The 21,448-nt window shown below is 39.9% G+C and overlaps 1 protein-coding gene and 1 long non-coding RNA gene across 3 annotated transcripts in view; one reads left to right on the top strand and one right to left on the bottom strand.

Annotated features, from left to right (window-relative positions):
* The window catches only part of LOC126976094 (uncharacterized histidine-rich protein DDB_G0274557-like), a 61,166-nt gene extending 54,857 nt beyond the window's left edge, over positions 1–6,309 (top strand). For both annotated transcript variants that reach the window (XM_050824288.1, XM_050824287.1), the window contains exons 5-6: positions 2,399–2,635; positions 4,565–6,309. In XM_050824288.1, coding sequence (XP_050680245.1) covers positions 2,399–2,635; positions 4,565–4,672 — 345 coding nt within the window. In that variant the 3' untranslated portion in view covers positions 4,673–6,309. The remainder of the gene's footprint in view (positions 1–2,398; positions 2,636–4,564) is intronic.
* A 6,480-nt stretch (positions 6,310–12,789) lies between these two features.
* LOC126976103 (uncharacterized) lies at positions 12,790–13,710 on the bottom strand. Its single transcript, XR_007731835.1, has 2 exons — positions 13,332–13,710; positions 12,790–13,046 (listed from the first exon to the last, which is right to left on the bottom strand). It is a non-coding gene; the product is annotated as an uncharacterized LOC126976103 (long non-coding RNA).
* Positions 13,711–21,448: the final 7,738 nt, after the last annotated feature.

The raw sequence follows: 21,448 nt of genomic DNA, 5'->3' as shown, positions 1-21,448 counted from the left end.
AGTTATTAAAAAAAAACCCGCTGAGTTTCTTGCACCCATTCTTCTCAGGTCTGAGGCAGTCTCTTTTGAATGGGTGGTAGATTTTGACGTTCAATAAGTGATTTTAAATCCTATTTTGAATAAAAATATTTGAATTTTGAATTAATCGGTGACCTTGCGCCTCGACCCGCTCTCGCCTCTCGCCTCCTCACGACTCAAGCACATCTCACCTATAACTATGTATGTAGTTACAAACCTATCTTGGATGACACTGACTCCAAAAGTTACAATAATCGTAACTAGAATTAGATTAATTAATTATATTGTATAAAAATAGTCAATTATTTTTATACTTTTTAGTGCATATTATATCTATTGTTCTGGAAAAGTGTTTTTGAAGTCGGTTGTTTTTTTGTAATTTTTTTTTTAGTGAATTTGAAGTTCACTAACTAACAATTTGTCTAAATATGTGTAGGTATACAAAATTTTTCAATGAAGCAATAAACGGAAGCGCTTTGCAATTTGATTACAGACAGTTAATTCTGCTCACAGATCGCACCCTTAGGTACTGTCAGTCGTTAAGGAGTCCCATTGAACATCATATTCGACTATGACAATTACTTGACAATAACTTTGTTATGGTAGATGACTTAAATATCTTAATAGCATAAAAACATTCGGCCGAGTATCGTTACTTTGCTCCAAAGAATTGAAGAGTTCCGTTACTTTGTCATGGATTCCATAATCAGAACCCAAAAAAACTCTCACCAAACTACCTTTGAAGTATATACTACAGACTATATATACTATAGACAAAAAAAATTTGCTCTCTCTGAAACATACAACTTTTCACCTCGACTAGCGAGAAAAGTGTTATAGGTTATAGTAAGAGACACAATTAATAATTTTACTAGCATTTATTTTAAATATTAAGTCTGTAAACAGGCAATAATAAAATTTATAAATCTAAATTTCGATTAGTAACATATACATTTTTGTGCCAATGCGATAATACGCTAGGCTGAAATGAGTTTCAGAACGCACCGGATCGCATCGTATATTTTTTTAATGCGGAGTAGTTCCCGGATGTGGGCCGGCTTGAAGTATTGCCGTGCTCTATTTATGACGCCCAGTTTCTTCGAAGCCAATTTAGGTTTGCTCTCCAGATGGCGGTGGAATAGGCATTCGCTCCAGATTTCGAGACCCAGAAGTCCGATACTATGAGGCTGTAAGAGAGAAGTGTTGTCGAAAAGCGGTGATACGACAAATGGGGTTTTTTTAGTGGTAAACGCGCAAACTTGAGTCTTCTGGGGGTTAAATTGGACAAGGTTCAATTTACCCCATTCCGCGACCTTCTCAAGAGAGGACTCGATAGAAGACACAAGTTTCTCCCGGCACTGGTCGACGATTACCCTAGAGAGACCTGCATGGCCCGTGTATACGGCATCGCCCGTGCTGTCGTCTGCATAGAAATGTATGTTGGAGGTGTCCAACATATCATCACAAACAGTGTGGGTGATACACACAGCCTTGGGGCACTCCAGCGTTCACGGGCTTGGGATTCGAGCAATAACCGTCGATAACGACCTGTATGCTGCGCCCAGTGAGGAAGTTGGAGGTCCACTTGCGTAAGCTCTCGGAAAGCCCAAATGATGGAAGCTGTTTGATGGTTGATTAATTATTTCCCTTTTTCAAGTCGTTGTTTTCCAAAATCAAGTTTTGTAATTCAACCTGTGTACTTTGTCGTTCAACTTGGAGTTGTTTAATTCTCCGATTTGTCTCTAGCATATTTAATGATATACGCGAGACCTGATCAAGTGTATCGTCATCCATTTGGACTTGTGAGTCATCTAGACTATATTGATAGTTAGTATTTTTAGCAGATAAAAGAATTTCAATATCCCGAGAATCGCTTATTTCCGATAAGGTCGCCTCATTTTTGGTTCGGATTCTATTTTCATTATACAGTGGTTGCTTTTTTCTTAAGGTTATATTTAAGGTACAGTTAATGCCTAAATTGTCGCCAATGGAGACCAATTCGAATAAGCTTTTTATATTTTTAGTTGTTTTATATTTATGTATTAAACTAACACACTGTAAAAGTAATAAATGTTATTTGCAATAGATTTATTTTTTGCCTTAATATTTATGGCATGACTAGGTATGATATGTTTTACCTTTTTTGTAAATAGTTTATGTACTTGTGTACTAATAATTGTTGGGTTTACAAATTAATAAAAAATATATAAATAGTTATTAACCAAAAATAAACTAAAACTAAAAATCTAACCTTGCTAGTCGAGTGTTATTCTGAAGGGATTTATGATACTTGGAGTTCCAGGAACATAAAAACCGTGACAGTGCCTAAATATTTGATAAGGTATCGCTTCTTTAAATCTAAATTAGACGTATGTTCTAGCACCACGACAACCCTGATCATCACCATCACGATGATCAACACGACCATCACCATCACCACGAGCCTGGCATGCCGTTTGACTTTGCGTATGCTGTCAACGAGGACGGCAATGACTACAGCCATAACGCAATCTCCGATGGTGACATAACCCGAGGAGAATACCGCGTGGCTCTTCCTGATGGTCGGACGCAGGTGGTCAAATATACCGCAGACTGGAAGAACGGGTTCAACGCACAGGTAGCTATTTTATTTTGTATGTGTATCTACAACAACGTAGCCAATGTTATTATTATAATTTAATCTTAATATTTGAGTGATACAGGCAATACTAGTATTATGCAATCTATTTATGATTTATATAAAAGGGGACAAACGAACAAGAGGCTTACGTGATGGAAACTGGTGAGTGAACCGCTCATGAACATGCGCAACAACAGTCGGCTTTTGAGTTGGGAGTATGTTCTAATATTGAAGGTCCCTAAGTCGTATCGCTCCTGGAAAACTGCAGCCGGTAATTGATTCCACAAAGTGGCTGTGCGAGGCAGGAAATTTCTCTCAAAATGCGCGGTCATGGAATCCCAGACGTCAAAGTGATTTAATTATTTTTGATTATTAGTATACATACATACAGATTATACTTAAATAGATATATAATATACTGATGTACCCATCCAAAGATGAACTAACGACGTAACATTATAATTAAGTAACGTACGTAAAATTAATTAACATATTTTAAGCCAAATGCTTACTCACTTTAACACTTATAAGTTACTTCATATAAAACAATTTGGCTTTACTAGGGGACGCTCGACTACGGATGCAGGTGTTGAACTCATCACAAATATTTTTGAGGCCTGGGAGAAATCACAGAATGCACTTGATATCTTCTGTGATTTATCTAAGGCTTTTGAGGCTTAAGGCTTCCTGACCAGCGTTGAATGTTCAACATTCAACGCTGGTCAGGAAGCTACGCCACTATGGTATAAGAGGATCTGCACTCGATCTTCTGATCTCATATTTAAATAATAGGATTCAGAGGGTCGAGGTGAATGGCAGGAAATCTCCTGGGACTCCTCTCGGTATGGGGGTACCACAAGGGTCTATTCTTGGACCCTTCCTCTTCCTAATTTATATAAATGATCTACCTAACCTTGTAGAAATAAAACACAAGGTGGTATTGTTTGCGGATGACACTTCACTTATATTCAAAGTGAAACGAAGCCAAGTTTTATATGACGAAGTAAACAATGCTCTATCTGACATCGTGTACTGGTTTAGCGCAAATAACTTATTGTTAAATAATCATAAAACCAAATATATTAAATTCACCGCGCCAAATGTCAAAAATTTAGATGCGAATATTTTATTAAATGGAGAGGTGGTAAAACCAGTGGAATCTGCTATATTTCTTGGCATTACTTTTGATTCCAAATTGCAGCGGGGCCCCCATATTGAAGGATTGGCGAATAGGCTTAGTTCTGCAGCATATGCGGTTAAGAAAATCAGAAGGTTAACTGACATAGATACGGCGAGATTAGTATACTTTAGTTATTTTCATAGTATTATGTCCTATGGTACACGAGTTAAATATTTTATACCCATCCCAAGAAAAGTGCTCGACGCCGCTAAAGAAGGTAGATAACTGGTTAACTACCCTTTTTTTACCAGTTCCATCCAACAAGAAAGTACTTTATTATGATTATCTATTTATTCAAGAAAAACAATCAGTTACTATATTAACAATACTGTGATTACATTTAATTGAAGAGTACTGGCAGCATTTCCGAGTTGGATAGCTAGGTTGGTCCGTTGAACGAAGTAGCTGCCAGCGCTTGGGTTAGCATTAGATCTATTGAGGCGCGGTGATAGTATTTTGTACATTCTCCGCGTCTCTGGGACCCACGGGCCTCGAAGTTTCTCGAAACCAAACGGCACAAAGATGTAAGACTCACTGAGACCGACATAATATTTGCGACGCTTGCTGTCTTCGGCAGTCGAAGCAGCAGCCCCAGCACCAACTGCCGTAACTTGGACATGAGAAGGAGCCAGAATGTCGACACAAGTCCCGTCCAAGCCACCAGGCTCCACCTGTATGCCACATCTACATTGATGTGGTTCATTCAGTTTATTACCTTATTATAATATTTAAATTATTTTTTTCAGGTATCATATGAAGGCGAAGCGACATACCCTGATCAGCCCAACTTTGGCAGTGGATCTGGCAACCAGGGATATAAAACGAAGAACCAAGCGGGCGGCTATGTTTATTAAATGTTGGAACTGGCTTGGATCATTTGATATTATTTAAAAGAATAATCGTTTTGTATCGTAGATAGATGATGAACAATAGATGCATCACTAAAATAACAATAATAATGTGAAAGAGACACATACATTGGATGGATATTGAAAGTAAGCGAGATAGAATATCTGCTATACCTTTCGTGTATGCAAATGTTTTTGTTTGGACCCAGATCATCGGCTCCCAACAAACAATGGCTGCCGTGGTACATTACTATTTAATTTAAATTCTAATTGAATAAATTTTAATTGATAATACGTAATTGAGTAATTTGGTGTGAATTCAGGTATTATTAAAATATGGGACGCTGTTGTCTATTACGTTGTACAAGTCGTCCAGAACGAAAACATGACAACTAACACGTCGCAGACTATTCACAAATAGCAGATCATTTACAAACGCTGACAACGAATCTACTGTTCATGTTCTATCTACATTTCGCATTGGCTTTGATAATTTTTTATTATATAGATATTGGAAGAAGAATCGAACCATACTAAAAAACGGAATCTCCACTTTAATTATCACATTTTTTTTTATATTTTGATCTAGCAACTTTAAAATTTGCCCTTTTTTTGTATCATATTATATGCCTCATTTAGTGATGAAAAGACCTGTAAAATGATATTGTGTTCAGATAGTAGGTATTAAGATATGAAGGTAATATTTTCAGGGGCCAATACTTTTTTCCATGTTACACCATATTTGTTAAAGCTAAAACACTGCCAGTTGTAATCGTAGTTTATATTTAAGTTAGCATGAAGTTTCCTGAGCGACTATAAATACTCAACATATATAATATATGTATAAGAAATTAAAGCGCAAATAACTACATAATATTATGTTCAACCTGTCGGTGAAGCCATTTTTATGTTTATATTAATTTAAAAATGAAAATAGAATAAAAGAATATAGTCTGTGAATAATTGATGAAATGTAAATATTGTTTAATAGAAGGATTTGTTAATACATATTAATTGTACAAATAATGAATGAATTACGGGATATTGAATATGACAGCTTTTACAAATATTATGGACGACATTGTTTTAGTGATGTGATACAATTTTATCCATAAGTACCTAAATGAAAAAGATAGTATAATGAAAATCGATTTGCTTAATCTAAAATACCAAGAGAGTTGTATTTCAAAATGATACTTATGAAAATGAATATAATCATCTACATTTTTATATAAATGAAAATGCAGGTTAACTGTTAAACATTTAAGGGCAATTTTCACTTCAATTGAATCAAAAATCTAGTGCTATTTCTTTGACTTATAATTTTTCATTGGAACTTCTAATTTTCATGTTATCAACACTTTTTCAACAGCAAGCAATTTAAGGTTCATTTAATAAAAATCAGTCAAACTGACAATCTTGATAATATATAACAATGTTTTAAAAATAGCTTTGAATGTTATGTTCATAATTAATTAAGTATTAAACTAACTTTAAGTTCAGTTGGAGTACCTACATTATATTTAAGTTAAGTTATATTTGTATGATTACAAATCTTCGATAGGATTAAGTCAATTGAGTAATATCATATTTCTATGTAAAATTCTTTTATAAATAAATACCAATAAATATTTTATATAGAATTCTGTTTTGGTTAAATTACACAAAAATAAAATATATATATATATACTGTTATAAAAACCACAACGGCGCCTATTTCTGCCGTGAAACAGTAATGTGGAAACATTACTGTGTTTTGGTCTGAAGGGCGCCGTAGCTAGTGAAATTACTGGGCAAATTAGACTTAAGGTGACGAGCGCAAGTGTAGTGCTGCTCAGAATTTTGGGTTTTTCAAGAATCCTGAGAGGCACTGCTATGTAATGGGTAGGACGTATCAATTACCATCAGCTGAACGTCCTGCTCGTCTCGTCCCTTATTTTCATAAAAAAAAAAAACCTTCCGGACGTCAGGCCTGAAGGTGAGTTGGGAGTCGAGGGTCACACACAAGTACTTGGCTGTGGACCTGAAGGGGATAGGGGAGCCTAATAGATGAATGGGTTGATCCTGGCATAAAGGTCTGCGCTTTATACAGGGTGGACCAAAAGTCCGTTTATATTTCAATCGGTTGCCGCGTCTAGCAGCGGCGTCGGAGGGGGGTGGAAGGGTTACGCATTGCAAGAGCGGCCAATGGGAATTTAGTACCATGGCGTCGTTCAGCGGTAGTCAACGTGCGTTTTGTGTACGCGAGTACTATCGAAACAACGATTCTGCGACCTTAGCTCAACGAAAGTTTCGCAATCATTACAAGATACGACACAAAAATCAAGCTCCATCAGGTGTGTTAATTAAAATTTTACAAACATTTTTTTCTCAACAAGGCACACTTCCACCTAAATGGGCATGTTAATAGACAAAATTGTCGTTATTGGAGTGACACTATGTCATGAAGATCAAAAATCCCTGCATTCCAGCCAACCAACCCAGTAACTCTTGACGAATTAAAGGATCGTATTCGCACAGAAATCCAAAACATCTCAACAGAAACATGTAAAGCTGTTATCGAAAATTTCCGCTCTAGATTGCAGCAATGCCAGAATAATGAAGGATTGCATATGGATGATGTGATTTTTAAGAAATAAATTCCCCTTTTGTTTACTATCGAAAACAATAAACAATTTTGATCTACTGTAATTAGTTTTTTTTTAACCATCATTCCAATTATAAACGGACTTTTGGTCCACCCTGTATAAAAAACGACTGCGGAGCTTTTATACGGTTTGATCTCAATACGCTATTTCCTAAACCAGTCACCTAGCTTATTAACTGAGCGTTGGTGCCTGGACAGGGCTGAAGATATCTGATGGGACTGGACGTAGAGAGCGGTATAGTCGGCGAAGAGAGAGAGCTGGACTCCATTGCTACGGATGGGAATATCGTTGGTATACGATATGTACAGAAGCGGTGAGAGCACTGAGCCCTGTGGTACCTCAGCCGTGAGCAGGCGAGGGGAGGAGAGGATATCTTCGAGTCTGAAAGGAAAGGTACAATTGTGGAGATAAGAAGCCGCTATGCGGACTAATCGGGATGGGAGGCCTAGAGAGTGGAGTTTGTATATTAGACCTTCGTTCCAGACTTTGTCAAAGCCTTGGCAACGTCGAAGAAGTCAGCGATTGTCTTCTTACGTTGTAGATAGAACCCGCTGTAGATGTACTCTACAATGCGGTGGACTTGTTGAGGACAATAGTGTTGAGCACGAAAGCCTAGTTGTTGGGGTATGATTAAGTGAGGACTGTCCGTTGGAAAGAGATGCTTTCTCATACGGATCAGAATTACCCGTTCACTTTCCCCATAGCCTTGAGGAGGCTGATGGGGCGATGGTTGGAGGGGATATTGGGGGGTTTTCCTGGTTGAGGAATCCCTATAACTATGGCTTCTTTCCAAGCGGTTGAAAAGAAGCAGTGGTCGAGGCAGGCGTTGAAGAGGAGGACAAGAAAGAAGATCACCTGCTCGGGGACGTGTTTGAGCGCCAGGTTGGAAATACCGTCAGCTCCTGGAGCTTTTCGAGGTTTTAATCCACGGATGATGGATTTAACCTCCGCTACAGTAGTTGTAATGGAAACGTCGGTGAGAGGCCCGAGGGGGCATGAGGCCCGAGTGTCAGGGACTGGACGATGGTCTGAGCCCAGGTCATCGAGTGGTTAAATCGCCCTTAAATTAAGAGCGACACCCATGACCAAGGCTCTAAAATATCGGGTGTCCTACGTGATCGGGTAGTGAGTTGGAGAGACGGGACTTTGGACGTTTAAGTCCATAGCCTAACTAGACGGCGGAGCTTGATGCTATTTCCGTTTGTGGATAGGCACTTTCAGTCACTGACTGGAAGTGCCACACTGGTGTTTCGAGTTGAAATCTCCAAACAGAATGAGAGACATAGTGAGTAAGAGTAAGTCACCTAGTGAGGGAAGAGTCTCAAGGTCGCTCTGGAGCGGGATCTTGTTATTAGGGAGGTAGATTTAGGCTATGATCAGAGACGGATGTCCTGACATGCCTAACTGGCAAACGGTTGCTTCCATGTTGGTAAGCACTGGTGTAGTAATATGCGAGCAGTGAGGGGATCTTTTGTAGTAAATGGCTGTGCCTCCGCCATGACGGCCGTCGGCTCTGCCTTTGTGTACAAAACAGTAGGAAGGGATTAAAAGCCCTTAGAAGCGTCGGGTTTAAGGAATGTTTCTTGGATAAGCAATAGGTCGATGTCCTTATTGCGAACAAATTCCTTAATCTCTGGGAGGTTAGAGCGCAGGCCGCGCGTATTGACCGAGACGAGTGATACGCCCCTAGGCTACACTCAACCCGTGTTTTGCGATGAAGCGTTATGCGTTTGGGACATCGCGCCAGAGAGGTCACCAATTCTTGGTGCTCAACCAGCGCAAAAAGATGCTCCTTGGTAGACCTAGCTGCTCGGAGTTTTTTGGCCAGAATGGAGAATTCGTTAATGTCGAATTCTCCATTCGTCAAGAACTCAGGGGGTTGTGCACTCCTGAGTGAGGTTGGGGAGGTGTTGCCCATCTGCGGCCACTCGGGGTGACCTGGGTGGGGCGTGAATAGACATTAGATGTCTGGGGGACCGGGGCTGCCTGTCTCCAAGAAGTAAAGAGTAAAGGCCCGGTTGTCTTGTTCCTCAGTTTTTTTTTTATGGAATAGGAGAACAAACGAGCGTACGGGTCACCTGTTATTAAGTGATCACCGCCGCCCACAATCTCTTGCAACACCAGAGGAATCACAGGAGCGTTGCCGGCCTTTAAGGAAGGTGTACGCGTTTTTTTTGAAGGTACCCATGTCGTATCGTCCCTGAAACACCGCACAAGGAAGCTCATTCCACAGCTTTGTAGTACGTGGAAGAAAGCTCCTTGAAAACCGCACTGTGGAGGACCGCCACACATCCAGATGGTGAGGATGATATCCTAACTTGTGGCGTGTCGTACGAAGGTGGAATTCGGCGGCAGGAATCAGGTTAAACAGCTCTTCGAAACACTCCCCGTGATAAATGCGGTAGAAGACACACAATGAAGCGACGTCTCTACGCAACGCCAAGTGATCCAGCCGTTCACAGAGCACTGGGTCCCCGATAATTCGAGCTGCTCTGCGTTGCTCGCGGTCAAATGGATCGAGCTGATACTGGGGTGCGCCAGACCAGAGATGACAGCAATACTCCATGTGTGGCCGGACCTGCGCTTTGTAGAGCGCTAGTATGTGGGCCGGCTTGAAGTATTGCTGTGCTCTATTAATGACGCCCAGTTTCTTTGAAGCCAATTTGGCTTTGCCTTCCAGATGACCACGAAATTGGCAATCGCTCGAGATTTCAAGACCCAGTATTCCGATACTAGGCGAGGCTTTGAGGGAAGTGTTGTCGAAGAGCGGTGATACGACAAATGGGGTTTTTTTAGTGGTAAACGCGCAAACTTGAGTCTTCTGGGGGTTAAATTGGACAAGGTTCAATTTTCCCCATTCCGCGACCTTCTCAAGAGAGGACTCGATAGAAGACACAAGTTTCTCCCGGCACTGGTCGACGATTTCCTGAGAGAGACCTGCATGGCCCGTGTATATGGCATCACCAGTACTGTCGTCTGCATAGCAATGAATGTTGGAGGTGTCCAACATATCATTGATATGCAGAAGAAACAGCGTGGGAGACAGTACACAGCCTTGGGGCACTCCAGAATTCACGGGCTTCGGGTTCGAGCAATATCCGTCGACAACGACCTGTATGCTACGCCCAGTGAGGAAGCTGGAGGTCCACTTGCACAAGCTCTCGGGAAGCCCAAATGATGGAAGTATGGAGAGGAGCGCCTTGTGCCATACACGATCAAAGGCCTTCGCTATATCCAGGCTAATTGCCAGGCCTTCCCAGTTCAGTTCAGTTGAGGAAAGTTTGCTGTAGTGGCCGGAGGTGGCCCTGGTCTTCATTATTGAGGGACGAGGGGCGCGGGGGCATCCACGGTAGTTCGCGGGATGTCCTTCCTGCCCACAAAAGACGCATGCGGGAGGAGTCTCCGCATCGCGGGTGCGTTTGCACTCCTTCGTGGTGTGAGGCTCTAGGCACTTGACGCACCTGGGCGGGGCTGAGCAGTTGGCCACTGCGTGGCCATACAGCTGGCAGCGGTGACATTGGCCTGGGAAGCCCCGTTTGTGTGGAGCTTCCACTCAGATATTTGAGAGCCCACATACGGTGAGCTCTCCTTTAAAGATTTCCCTCGATTCGAGGACATTTGTTAAGATAACTAGTGCTAGAGGATATTTTCTGCCGGATCTGCTGTACATTTTGTGTACAGCCTCGGCCTTGAAACCATGACTGGTTAGGTCCTCCATTATGAGGAGCTCATAGGGGAGGGCACGCCGGAAGCGCTACTCCGAGAGCGCATACGTGTGATAAGGTAGACTCTTGTGAGTGAGGAGGCGAGTAAGGACTCGGAAGTCCTCCGTAGTCGGGACGACTACGCGGATAGCCTCACCCGTGTTGATAGCGCGGGTGTTTTGCACCTTTTTGTCGGCGCAGAGTTGGGCCATATAAGTCCACTTCGCCTTATCTCGAATGAAGATAGGCGGTGGAGGCTTATTTACAGGGAGGACGGGCGAGCAGCGTGTCGCTGGTTTCATAGATGCCCTCATCTAGCTACCTCATCTAGACAGAGCCCGGGGGCAAACTAATGTCAAGGGACATTAGAGGGACTGGCGCTGGGGCAAAGAGTAAGTTCTTCGTGGAGGTTGCTGAGCGCTTGGAGTGGCGCTTCTTTCTGGATTGAACCAGTTGAAATGGTTCTCCAGAGAGACGTGAGGTGTTGACGACAGAGCCGGTGACGGTTCCGTTGTCAGAGTCCTCCTCCGAGGAGGACTGGACTGGCCGCTTTCGGCGGTTGGAGGTGAAGTCTGAGAACTCCATGTCCTCGGGAGCGTGAGCGGAGGGCTCAACGGGGGACGTGGGGACGCGGGGGGCAGCAAGTTGCACGCTGGTGGGGATGGCTGCAAGGAGAAGCCTCTCGTTAATGGGGAAATTGTGCGCTTTGAGTGTTGCTAAAAATTAGCGAAGAGTTTGTGTAGTAGATCCTCAGTCAAATCCAATTTTGAAGAGCCTCCTCACCGAGGGCAGGGAGCAACGGGGGTCGGAAGTGACGCGGCTATCCCTATTGGTTATAGCCGCAAACCGTCACCCTTGGGAAAGCCCAAGTGCAATGGGATCGGGTCGACATTTCATGACGTTGGTAGCGCTTGTAAACACATCAAGCTGACACAAATCATCACGATCTTCTGTTACGCACCATTTTGTTTTTTTTTTATCCGAGAAGGCCGCCGCGCAAATTTATGATTTCAACAATATGAATATCGTATCCGAGGTTCTCGAGGGTGCAGATAACGAATTTGGAATCATTTTTGAAATCCAAGATGGCCGCCAATGTATGATAAAACTATGTTGCTAAGATCGTCTAATACTGCAGAGATGTTTTCCTTCTCAAATTCAAAGAAATTATATTTGAACCAGATGTCACCTTTAAAATTCGACGACCCATATAGCCGAATGGTTAGTGACCCTGACTACTGACCTAGAGGTCCCAGGTACGATTCCCGGTAGGTGCAATCATTTATATGATGAATATGGATGTTTGTTTCCGAGTCATGGATCTTTATATGTATTTATGTATGTTTAAGTAAGTCTATTGTATTCCAGCCTAAATCGATTGAATAATATTTTGCTTTACAGGGCCACCTATTGACACATTAAACCATTAACTATGTTTCTGAGATCTTCTAATACTGAAGAGATGTTTCCCCTCTCAAATTCAAGGAAGTTTAGGATATTTAAACCAGATGTCGCATTTAAAATTCGACGATCCATATAGCCGAATGGTTAGTGACCCTGACTACTGACCTAGAGGACCTGGATTCGAATCCCGGTAGGTGCAATCATTTATATGATGAATATGGATGTTTGTTTCCAAGTCATGGATGTTTATATGTATTTTTCTATTATCGTGCGCAAAGTCGGATTTTGCGCATGCATTTACGTTCGCAAAGTACCACTTTCCCACACGTTGCGACGGTTACGGGGGGCTTAAATGAAACTACCCGTACCGGCCTTTAAATGATGTATATTTAAAAATAATTAAAATACAATTTGAGCAAGGGTCGTAGGGTGTATTGTTGGTTGATCTAGTTTGTCCTTGTAGCTCGGTAACCCTGACGTTGAAGACGCCGGTGCAGGCCCCTCAGCTGGAGGTTATGACTCGACGTGTCACAGGTGATTCCCGATACTCGGTGTCCGGGTAACTAATCACCGGAACTTGGTGGAATTATATCTTTTAACGTTCCAAAATCTTATCCTGGAACCCTGTGAATGATGTCCACAGTTAAGACCACATTCTTATGTCTCCGCTGATTGTGAACCACGTGCGTCCGTGTCTATCATTAAGGGTGAAGCCGTAAGCAGGAGGTGTAGTTGTTCACAATCAGAACGGAGTTACAATAATAATAAAAAAGAAAAGAAAGCGAAAGCAAAGAAAGAATAATTAATTTTGAAAAGAAAATTAAATGTTTGCTAAAATACTACATTTTAAATAACTACTTCAAAGTTTTACAAGTACTCAAATAATATTAACACGTGTCCAACACTTACCCTATCGGGGTGACGATAATCCTTGAAACTTATTTTTATATTATGTTAAGACAACCGGTGATTAAAAAAATTATATAACTAGGTATTTTACGGCAAACGTGATAAGTCACTGCACATAATATAATGACGTGTTGCTATTACCGAGCGCAGCCGTGGTATGGCGATAGCCGGGCGACGGGTGACGCGAGCGAGCCATGCATTTTTAATGAACAGCAAAAAACTCGCCTACGCTCGCGCACAAAAGTGTTTACGTTTTATTATTTATTAGTTTTATTATTTTATGTTATTAGTTTATTTTTATTTCATTATTTTATGTAAAATAACGTATGTAATGTAAATACAACGTTACAATACCCCCCTCGCTACGAAAGGATTTTATTATTAAAATAAAATCCTCTTGAGTAAAAAAAAGAAAAACTAAATTATTTATTTAATCCTATTAATGCCCGGACGTTTCAGTAGTTAGTACAGGAACCAACGAATTTCACTACATCCTGATGCATGCTGGCCAGAAATAGCGTAACGCAAGTCGACGGTACGTTTTGAAGACACCAAGATGTCCAGCTTTAGGGTCAGAGTGGTTTTCGTTGATTACTTGATCTCTTAACTCACTTGGAACTACCTCTTTCCATGAAAATTCTGAATTTAAATTATGATATTTATCTTTAGAAAGCCGAAATAAACTATTATTTTTAATGAAAAAATTAGGTAAATTTTGAGGTTTATTAATGCAATTATTAAAAATATTTTTGTACCAAGAATCTGCGGTTGTGGAATAGGATCCTGAAGTATTTATTGCATTGACAGGAAGAGCTCTTGAAAGGGCATCTGGGATGACATTGTCGACGCCGCGACGATGCTTAAGTTCAAAGTTAAACGCGGACAGTCGAACACCCCAGCGGGCTAGCCTACCCGTAGGGTTATTTAGAGACAGGAACCATTTTAAGGCGCTGTGGTCTGTATAGACAGTGAACGGTCTACCGTTCTCTAAATAACATCTCCAGTGTTCAAGAGCAACTAATACAGCTAAAGTTTCCCGCTCTGTAATGCTGTAATTTTTCTCTGCCGCTGACAACGACTTGCTCATATAAGCTATGGGGTGCTCCTTACCGTCTATGGTTTGTGTTAGCATAGCTCCCACACCATAGTTACTGGCATCGGTATGCACCTCAAATGGCTTGTTGTAGTCAGGACAGGATAGAACAGGAGCGGAAACCAAACATTCCTTCAGCTTCTTAAAAGCTGCATCAGCCTCCGCCGACCAGATGAATGGTGGTGAACCCTTCTTGCTTGAAGTCAACTTATTAAGAGGACCTGCTATTGTGCTAAAGTTGGGAACAAAACGCCGATACCATGTGGCTGTTCCGAGAAAGCGCTTAATATCTTTCCGACAAGAAGGTGTCGGGTAAGTGAGGATAGCTTGCACTTTCTCTGGATCAGTACGTAATCCACAACTATCAACAACGTATCCAAGATACCTAAGTTGACTCCGAAAGAACTGGCATTTTTCCAAGTTAATGGTGAGGTTTGCCTGCTTTAACTTTTCTACCACACGCAGTAAAAGAGAAACGTGGGATTTGAAGTCATTTGAGACGATAATAATGTCATCTAAATAAGCAAAGACTTTGAGGTCAAACTCCCTGAACAGCAAATCAACTAATCTCTGCTGAGTGGCAGGTGCATTTGTCAGTCCGAATGCAGTACGTTTGAAACGGAAAGTACCACGGCCTGGCACGTAAAACGCCGTTTTGTCCCGATCTTCGGTAGCTATTGGGATTTGCCAGAATGCCTTAGATAAGTCAAGACTTGATAAATAACGAGCATCCCGAAGATTATCTAAAATCTCTGATACGTAAGGTAAATTATACGCGTCGCGTTTGGTCACAGAGTTTAGTTTACGGCTATCGAGACAAAAACGAGGTTGGCCGTTCTTTTTGGTTACTATAAGAACAGGAGATGACCAAGCGCTTTCGCAGGGCTCGATAACGTCAAAACCTAGCATTTGATCGACCTGTTCGACAAGAATGCGCTGTTTTTCGGGAGATAGCCGATAATAGTGTTGTCGAATGGGCTGTGCATCACCGGTGTCAATGTGGTGAGTGATCAACTTTGTCTCGCCCAAACCTTTAGACTCGGTAGAGATGTCATTAAATTTTGCAATAATATTGTCTGCTATAGATTTTTCAGTCTGCGACAGATGATCGTATGCTTGTATGAAGGATGGAAGGTCAGAATCAAGACTTGCGTTTGAAATAAGGGTATTGGAAAAAGTTATGCTTTTAAAATGTTTCGGGAAAATATTAAAATTGCGCCAGAAGTCAACCCCTAGTATGACATCAATTTTAACGTCTGGAACAACAAAAGCGGTAATCATGTTGATTTCATTTTCGAAGGAAATAGGTAGGTCCATATATCCAATGCTAGGCATTTTTTGACCACCAGCAGCTTTAATCGAAATGAAGCGATCTGTATGTAATTTAAGACCCTCTTTTTCCAACATCTTATAACTATTGTTACCAAGGACAGTAACAGCGGATCCAGAATCTAGGAGGCCGAATAATTTTAATTTATTAATTTTTATAGAAGCATAAGGCCTAGAATCATTAACTGGTTCTCGCTGCAGAATTGTATTAATTTTATATGTTTTGTAATAAAACTTTATGGTTTCTAGCCATTTCTGCCAATCATTTTTATCAAAATTAGAAGTACGTTGATTGGTTATACGATTCTGCAGTCTTATTAGTTTTTTGAACTATTAAGCTTTTCTTTGTTGCAATTAGGGCAATCAGGAGTCTTAAAACCATCATGTCCACAAATAAAACAAAGGATTTTATTTTTATCTGCCTTGCATTGCCGTAAATTGTGCGTATTGTTACGACACCTAGGACAGTAAAAGGTTTTACTGGAAGAAGTTTGTATAGCATGTACATTATTATTATTAGCAATATAACTTTTATTAATTTTACTTTCATTAGTTTTTATAATATGATTAGTTTGATTTTTAAAAGAACTGTTGTTATTTGTATTTTGATTATTATTAAATTTATATTGTTGAAAATTAGTTTTAAAATTTTGGGATGGTCTAACGTAAGCAAAGTCAGGCGCGATGGTATCTGACGTCTGTGTAGGCGGCTCACGAAAATTTAAAAGACGAGCTTGGACATTCTCATAATTGCGACACAGAGATTTTAGGGTGTCCAAGTCCTTAATATGAGGATGCGAAGAGAGGGTGGCTGCGTAACAAGGTCTGATATTATGTAGAATAATTTCTAGCTTGTCCTCATCAGACAAATTTTTTGTTAACCTTGAAAAAAGCCCAGACATAATTGAAAGGTAAACTATGATGTTTTCTGTTTCACCCTGTGTCCTAGCTCGTATTTCAGCAAGCAGCCGATAATCATAATCTACCCTATCGAAGTCTGCTTTAAGGTGCAAAATATGTTCTTCCCAACTTGCTATGTTATGTCGAATACTACGGAACCAATGAAGAGCATCGCCAGTAAATATTTCCGTTGCTAAAGATAAAAGTTTGGCACTGGGAATATCTCTAGCTTTGCTTAGCTCTGTGATGCGTTCAATAAAAGACCGAACACATGATTTGCCGTCAAATTTTATCTTTAATACGTCATTTGTGAGATCTCGACTACACGAGACGCTTACATTGAGCGGTGAAGCACACTGTTGAGAGTCGGCTTTAGATGATGACGCTATCAATTTGTCCTCTCCATTGTCTTTCACCGAATAATAAAAATTGAACAATGTTTTAAATTCATTTACGCAAGTGTCGTATAATTGCTGCGTCTTACTGTCATAAGTAATACGGTTAAGCCGATGATAAAGGTGATTTAAAAGATTCTCGATACGCAATAACAAGTTCCTATCTAATGGTGATTCTAAAAGTTATTTGATTTTAGCCAGTACGTCAGTAGCTCCTTTAAGGTCGTCAGAAATAGGTAATGAGCTTTCTAAAATGTCTTCAGAAGGAAATAATGGTCCCAGCTTACAAATCTGCTTTCGGAGCTCTTGTACTGTGGAAGCAGGAGAAGTACCTCTAATGAGAACCTCGTATTCTAATTCTGATTTTTGCAGTGACAGGAATTTAACTGGATACGCCATTATATTTTAAGATAAAAAAAAATCAATAATAAAAAAAAAAACCAATATTAAAAAAAAATATATACAAAAAAATCAACTAAAAAAAAATATTAAACACCGCAATAAAATAAATGTTGGACAAGGTTACGAATGCCCTACTCCGTTCCGTTACAAAATAAAATTAACTAAGCAACGTTATGGTTGGCAAATAAAGAAAAAAAATTAAGCTGAGAAAAAAAAATACTTTACTAAAACAAGCAGAAAAAGCGTTAAAAGTAATTTGTAACTAATGTGTACTACCCAATTAAAACAAAAAAAAAATCAGAACACAAAAGATAAATATTAAAACCGAGCACTTTTGTGCTCGACTATACACGGCTTAGCACAAACATTTTTTGTACTTATGCGATAACGAAGCGACCGGTTTCTATACAAAGTTTGAACAAAGAAATGAGTCACTTAAAGTGTAGTTATTGCTGTAACATTTATTATTACAAGTAGGTAATTAAATGATACCTAAAATAATAAATTCTAACACATTGATGTTTTAGAATAATTTGACACAAATAAATAAAGAATTTGGAGTACACTTTAGTTACTGGCAACCAAAAAAAAAACGTTTTACAAAAATTAAAAAAACACATACACACAACTACTTCTACTCAGAAAAACTAGACCAACCAAACCACGATATGGGCGCCAATGCGACGGTTACGTGGGGCTTAAATGAAACTACCCGTACCGGCCTTTAAATGATGTATATTTAAAAATAATAAAAAATACAATTTGAGCAAGGGTCGTAGGGTGTATTGTTGGTTGATCTAGTTTGTCCTTGTAGCTCGGCCAGATGATTACAAAATTTTTGGTAGAAATGGTTGCGGTCTTCACACAGGTGCTTAGTTAAAAATATCAGGAAGCCATTCAGTCGGAATCCCTCCCTTCTTTTATGACTACAGGTATCACCTTTCTGCTCCATAAATCTGGTAGTACCATGGAACCTAGAAACTTTAGACCAATAACATGCTTACCCACAATCTATAAGCTCCTTACATCCATATTGACATCAAAATTAAATAAACATTTATGTGAAAATAAAATTTTAGACCCTGCTCAAAATGGATGTAAGGTTGGGTCCCGTGGTACAAAGGAGCTCCTCCTCATTGACATGGCTGTTAACCAACAGGTTCATGGAAATAAGAAGAACCTATCTGCCGCTTTGATTGATTATAAGAAGGCCTATGATTCGGTGCCTCATACGTGGTTGAGACGAGTACTTGAACTGTACAAAGTTGATAATAGTCTATATTCCTTTCTTGGCTCATGTATGAGGCAGTGGACCACAGCTCTATGTCTCCATGATGCGGCGGGGAATCTTAACATTTCGGAACCTATAAGGATTGAGCGGGGTATCTATCAGGGTGATAGTCTGAGTCCTTTGTGGTTTTGTCTAGCTCTGAATCCCTTAGGTGTTCTACTGAGGAATACTAGGTTAGGGTTTCAGTTTCATAAGCGAGGAGAAACAATTTCTCACCTCTTTATGGATGATCTAAAGTTATATGCACGGAATAAACAAGACTTGATATCATTATTAAATGTCACGCAAACATTTAGTCATGACATCGGAATGGAATTCGGTGTGGATAAATGTGCGACCATACATGTGCTCAGAGGCAGGGTTGTAAATAGCGAAAATATACAACTCTCAGAGTCATTATTTCTCAAATCACTTAGTGAGACTGAAACCTACAAATACCTTGGTATATCAGAATGCCTCGGATTTTTAGATAGGGACATTAAACAGCTGGTGACGGTACGTTTCTTTAACCGACTAACTAAAGTTTTAAAAAGTCTCTTGTCTGGTGGAAACAAGGTACGTGCTTTCAACAGCTGGGTAATGCCCCTATTAATATACACTTTCGGCATTCTAAAGTGGACTCAAACCGAGCTTGACGCCCTAGATAGAAAGGTCCGTAAACTACCGACGACATACCGGATGCACCATCCACGCTCATCTTTGATGAGATTATACATCCCACGGAAATGTGGTGGCCGCGGGTTTCTAAGTGCCAAAAACCTGCATAATCGTGAGCTGTAATTATACAGCTCACGATTACTCAGGGAATATTTCCTACGTAAAGAATGGGCAGTGCATCGAGAAATTGTGGCAGTAGACAAAGGACTTACCCCGCTCTCTTTATCCAAAGAGAATTGGCGAAAACCGGTGATACTCAGTACTCAAGATCGCATGAATGTATAGAGGGGAAAAGAGCTTCATGTTCAAATTCAAATTCAAATATTTTTATTCAAAATAGAATGTGGCATCACTTATTGAAAGTCAAAAACTACCACCCATTCCAAAATGAATGCCTCAGACCTGAGAAGAATGGGCGCAACAAACTCAGCGGGCTTTTTTTTCATCGAATAAATATGTTAACAAAGTAATATTGTACAATTAAACTTATTATTTAATAGCCTGAGGGCGGTCACTCCATTCCCAATCTGTGGTATCATTAAGAAAGTCATTTATGTTATAGTTACCTTTACCACACAAACGTTTTTTAACAATTCTTTTGAATAACGTTATACTTTTGTTTTGAACATTTTCTGGGTCTTTTGTAAAAGCATATACATCGCCCCACAAAAGACTTACTAACTCGACTTAGTCGAGTAGTAGGCATCATAAGTTTATGTCTGTTCCTGGTGTTAACATTATGGTTATGACAGTTTCTGGCAAATTCACTTATATGCCTATGAACATACATTACATTATCAAGAATATATTGAGAAGCAACAGTCAAGATGTTAATTTCTCTAAATTTTGCTCTCAATGATTCTTTCGGACCTAGGTTATAAATAGCGCGAATAGCCCTCTTCTGCAGCAAAAATATTGTATTAATATCGGCAGCGTTGCCCCATAGCAATATACCATAGGACATAATACTATGGAAATAACTAAAGTATACTAGTCGCGCCGTATCTATGTCAGTTAATTGTCTAATCTTTTTAACCGCGTATGCTGCAGAACTAAGTCTGTTCCCCAATCCTTCAATATGGGAAATTAGGAACCAAGTAGAGAAAAGACTACAGACGCCTTAATGAAATAACTATTGACGATAAATACCCTCTTCCGAATGTTAAGCAAGAGTACATATTTCACAACTTTAGATTTAGCGAGTGGATACCATCAAATAGAGGTGGAAAATGAGGATAGAGCCAAAACAGGATTTAGCACACCTTTTTGCCACTACGAATTTAGTAGAATGCCATTTGGCCTAAAAACGGCACCGGCTACATTCCAGCGAGCAATGGACAACGTTCTAAGGGGATTACAAGGTATCCATTGCCTGGTATACCTTGATGACGTAATCATCTTTGCTAAAAGTATTCAAGAGCATAATGAAAATCTTAGGACAGTATTTGAAAGATTTCGCGAAACCAACTTAAAAGTGCAACTAGACAAGTCTCATTTTTTACGTAAGGAAGTGTTATATTTAAGGCACACGATAACTAGCGAGGGCTTAAAACCTAATAATGATAAGATAGAAGCCGTACTAAAATATCCTATACCGAAAACCACAACGGAAATCAAAGGTTTTCTTGATCTTATAGGATATTATAGGAAAATTTATTAAAGACTTTGCGAGAATTACAAGGCCGCTAACAGTCTGTTTGAAAAAAGGTAAAAGTATCGATTTAAATGCTGATTATATAGAAAGCTTTGAAACTTGTAAAAAACTTCCCACAAATGCCCCATTATTACAATTCCCAGATTTCAAATAGCCTTTTATTTTGACCACCGATGCATCAAACTATGCAATCGGGGCAATACTTTCACATGGCACTATAGGCTCAGACAAACCTGTGGCATATGCTAGCCGAACTTTGAGTGATACCGAGTCTAGGTATAGCACTATAGAAAAGGAACTTTTAGCAGTCATCTGGGTAGTAAAGCATTTCAGACCGTATTTGTTGGGTAAAAAGTTCCACATTTATACAGACCATAGGCTCTAAGCCTTGCTTTA

This window comes from Leptidea sinapis, chromosome 39 (genome assembly GCF_905404315.1).
Source record: "Leptidea sinapis chromosome 39, ilLepSina1.1, whole genome shotgun sequence".
NCBI lineage: Eukaryota > Metazoa > Arthropoda > Insecta > Lepidoptera > Pieridae > Leptidea > Leptidea sinapis.
This window is presented reverse-complemented; position numbering and strand designations above follow the sequence as displayed.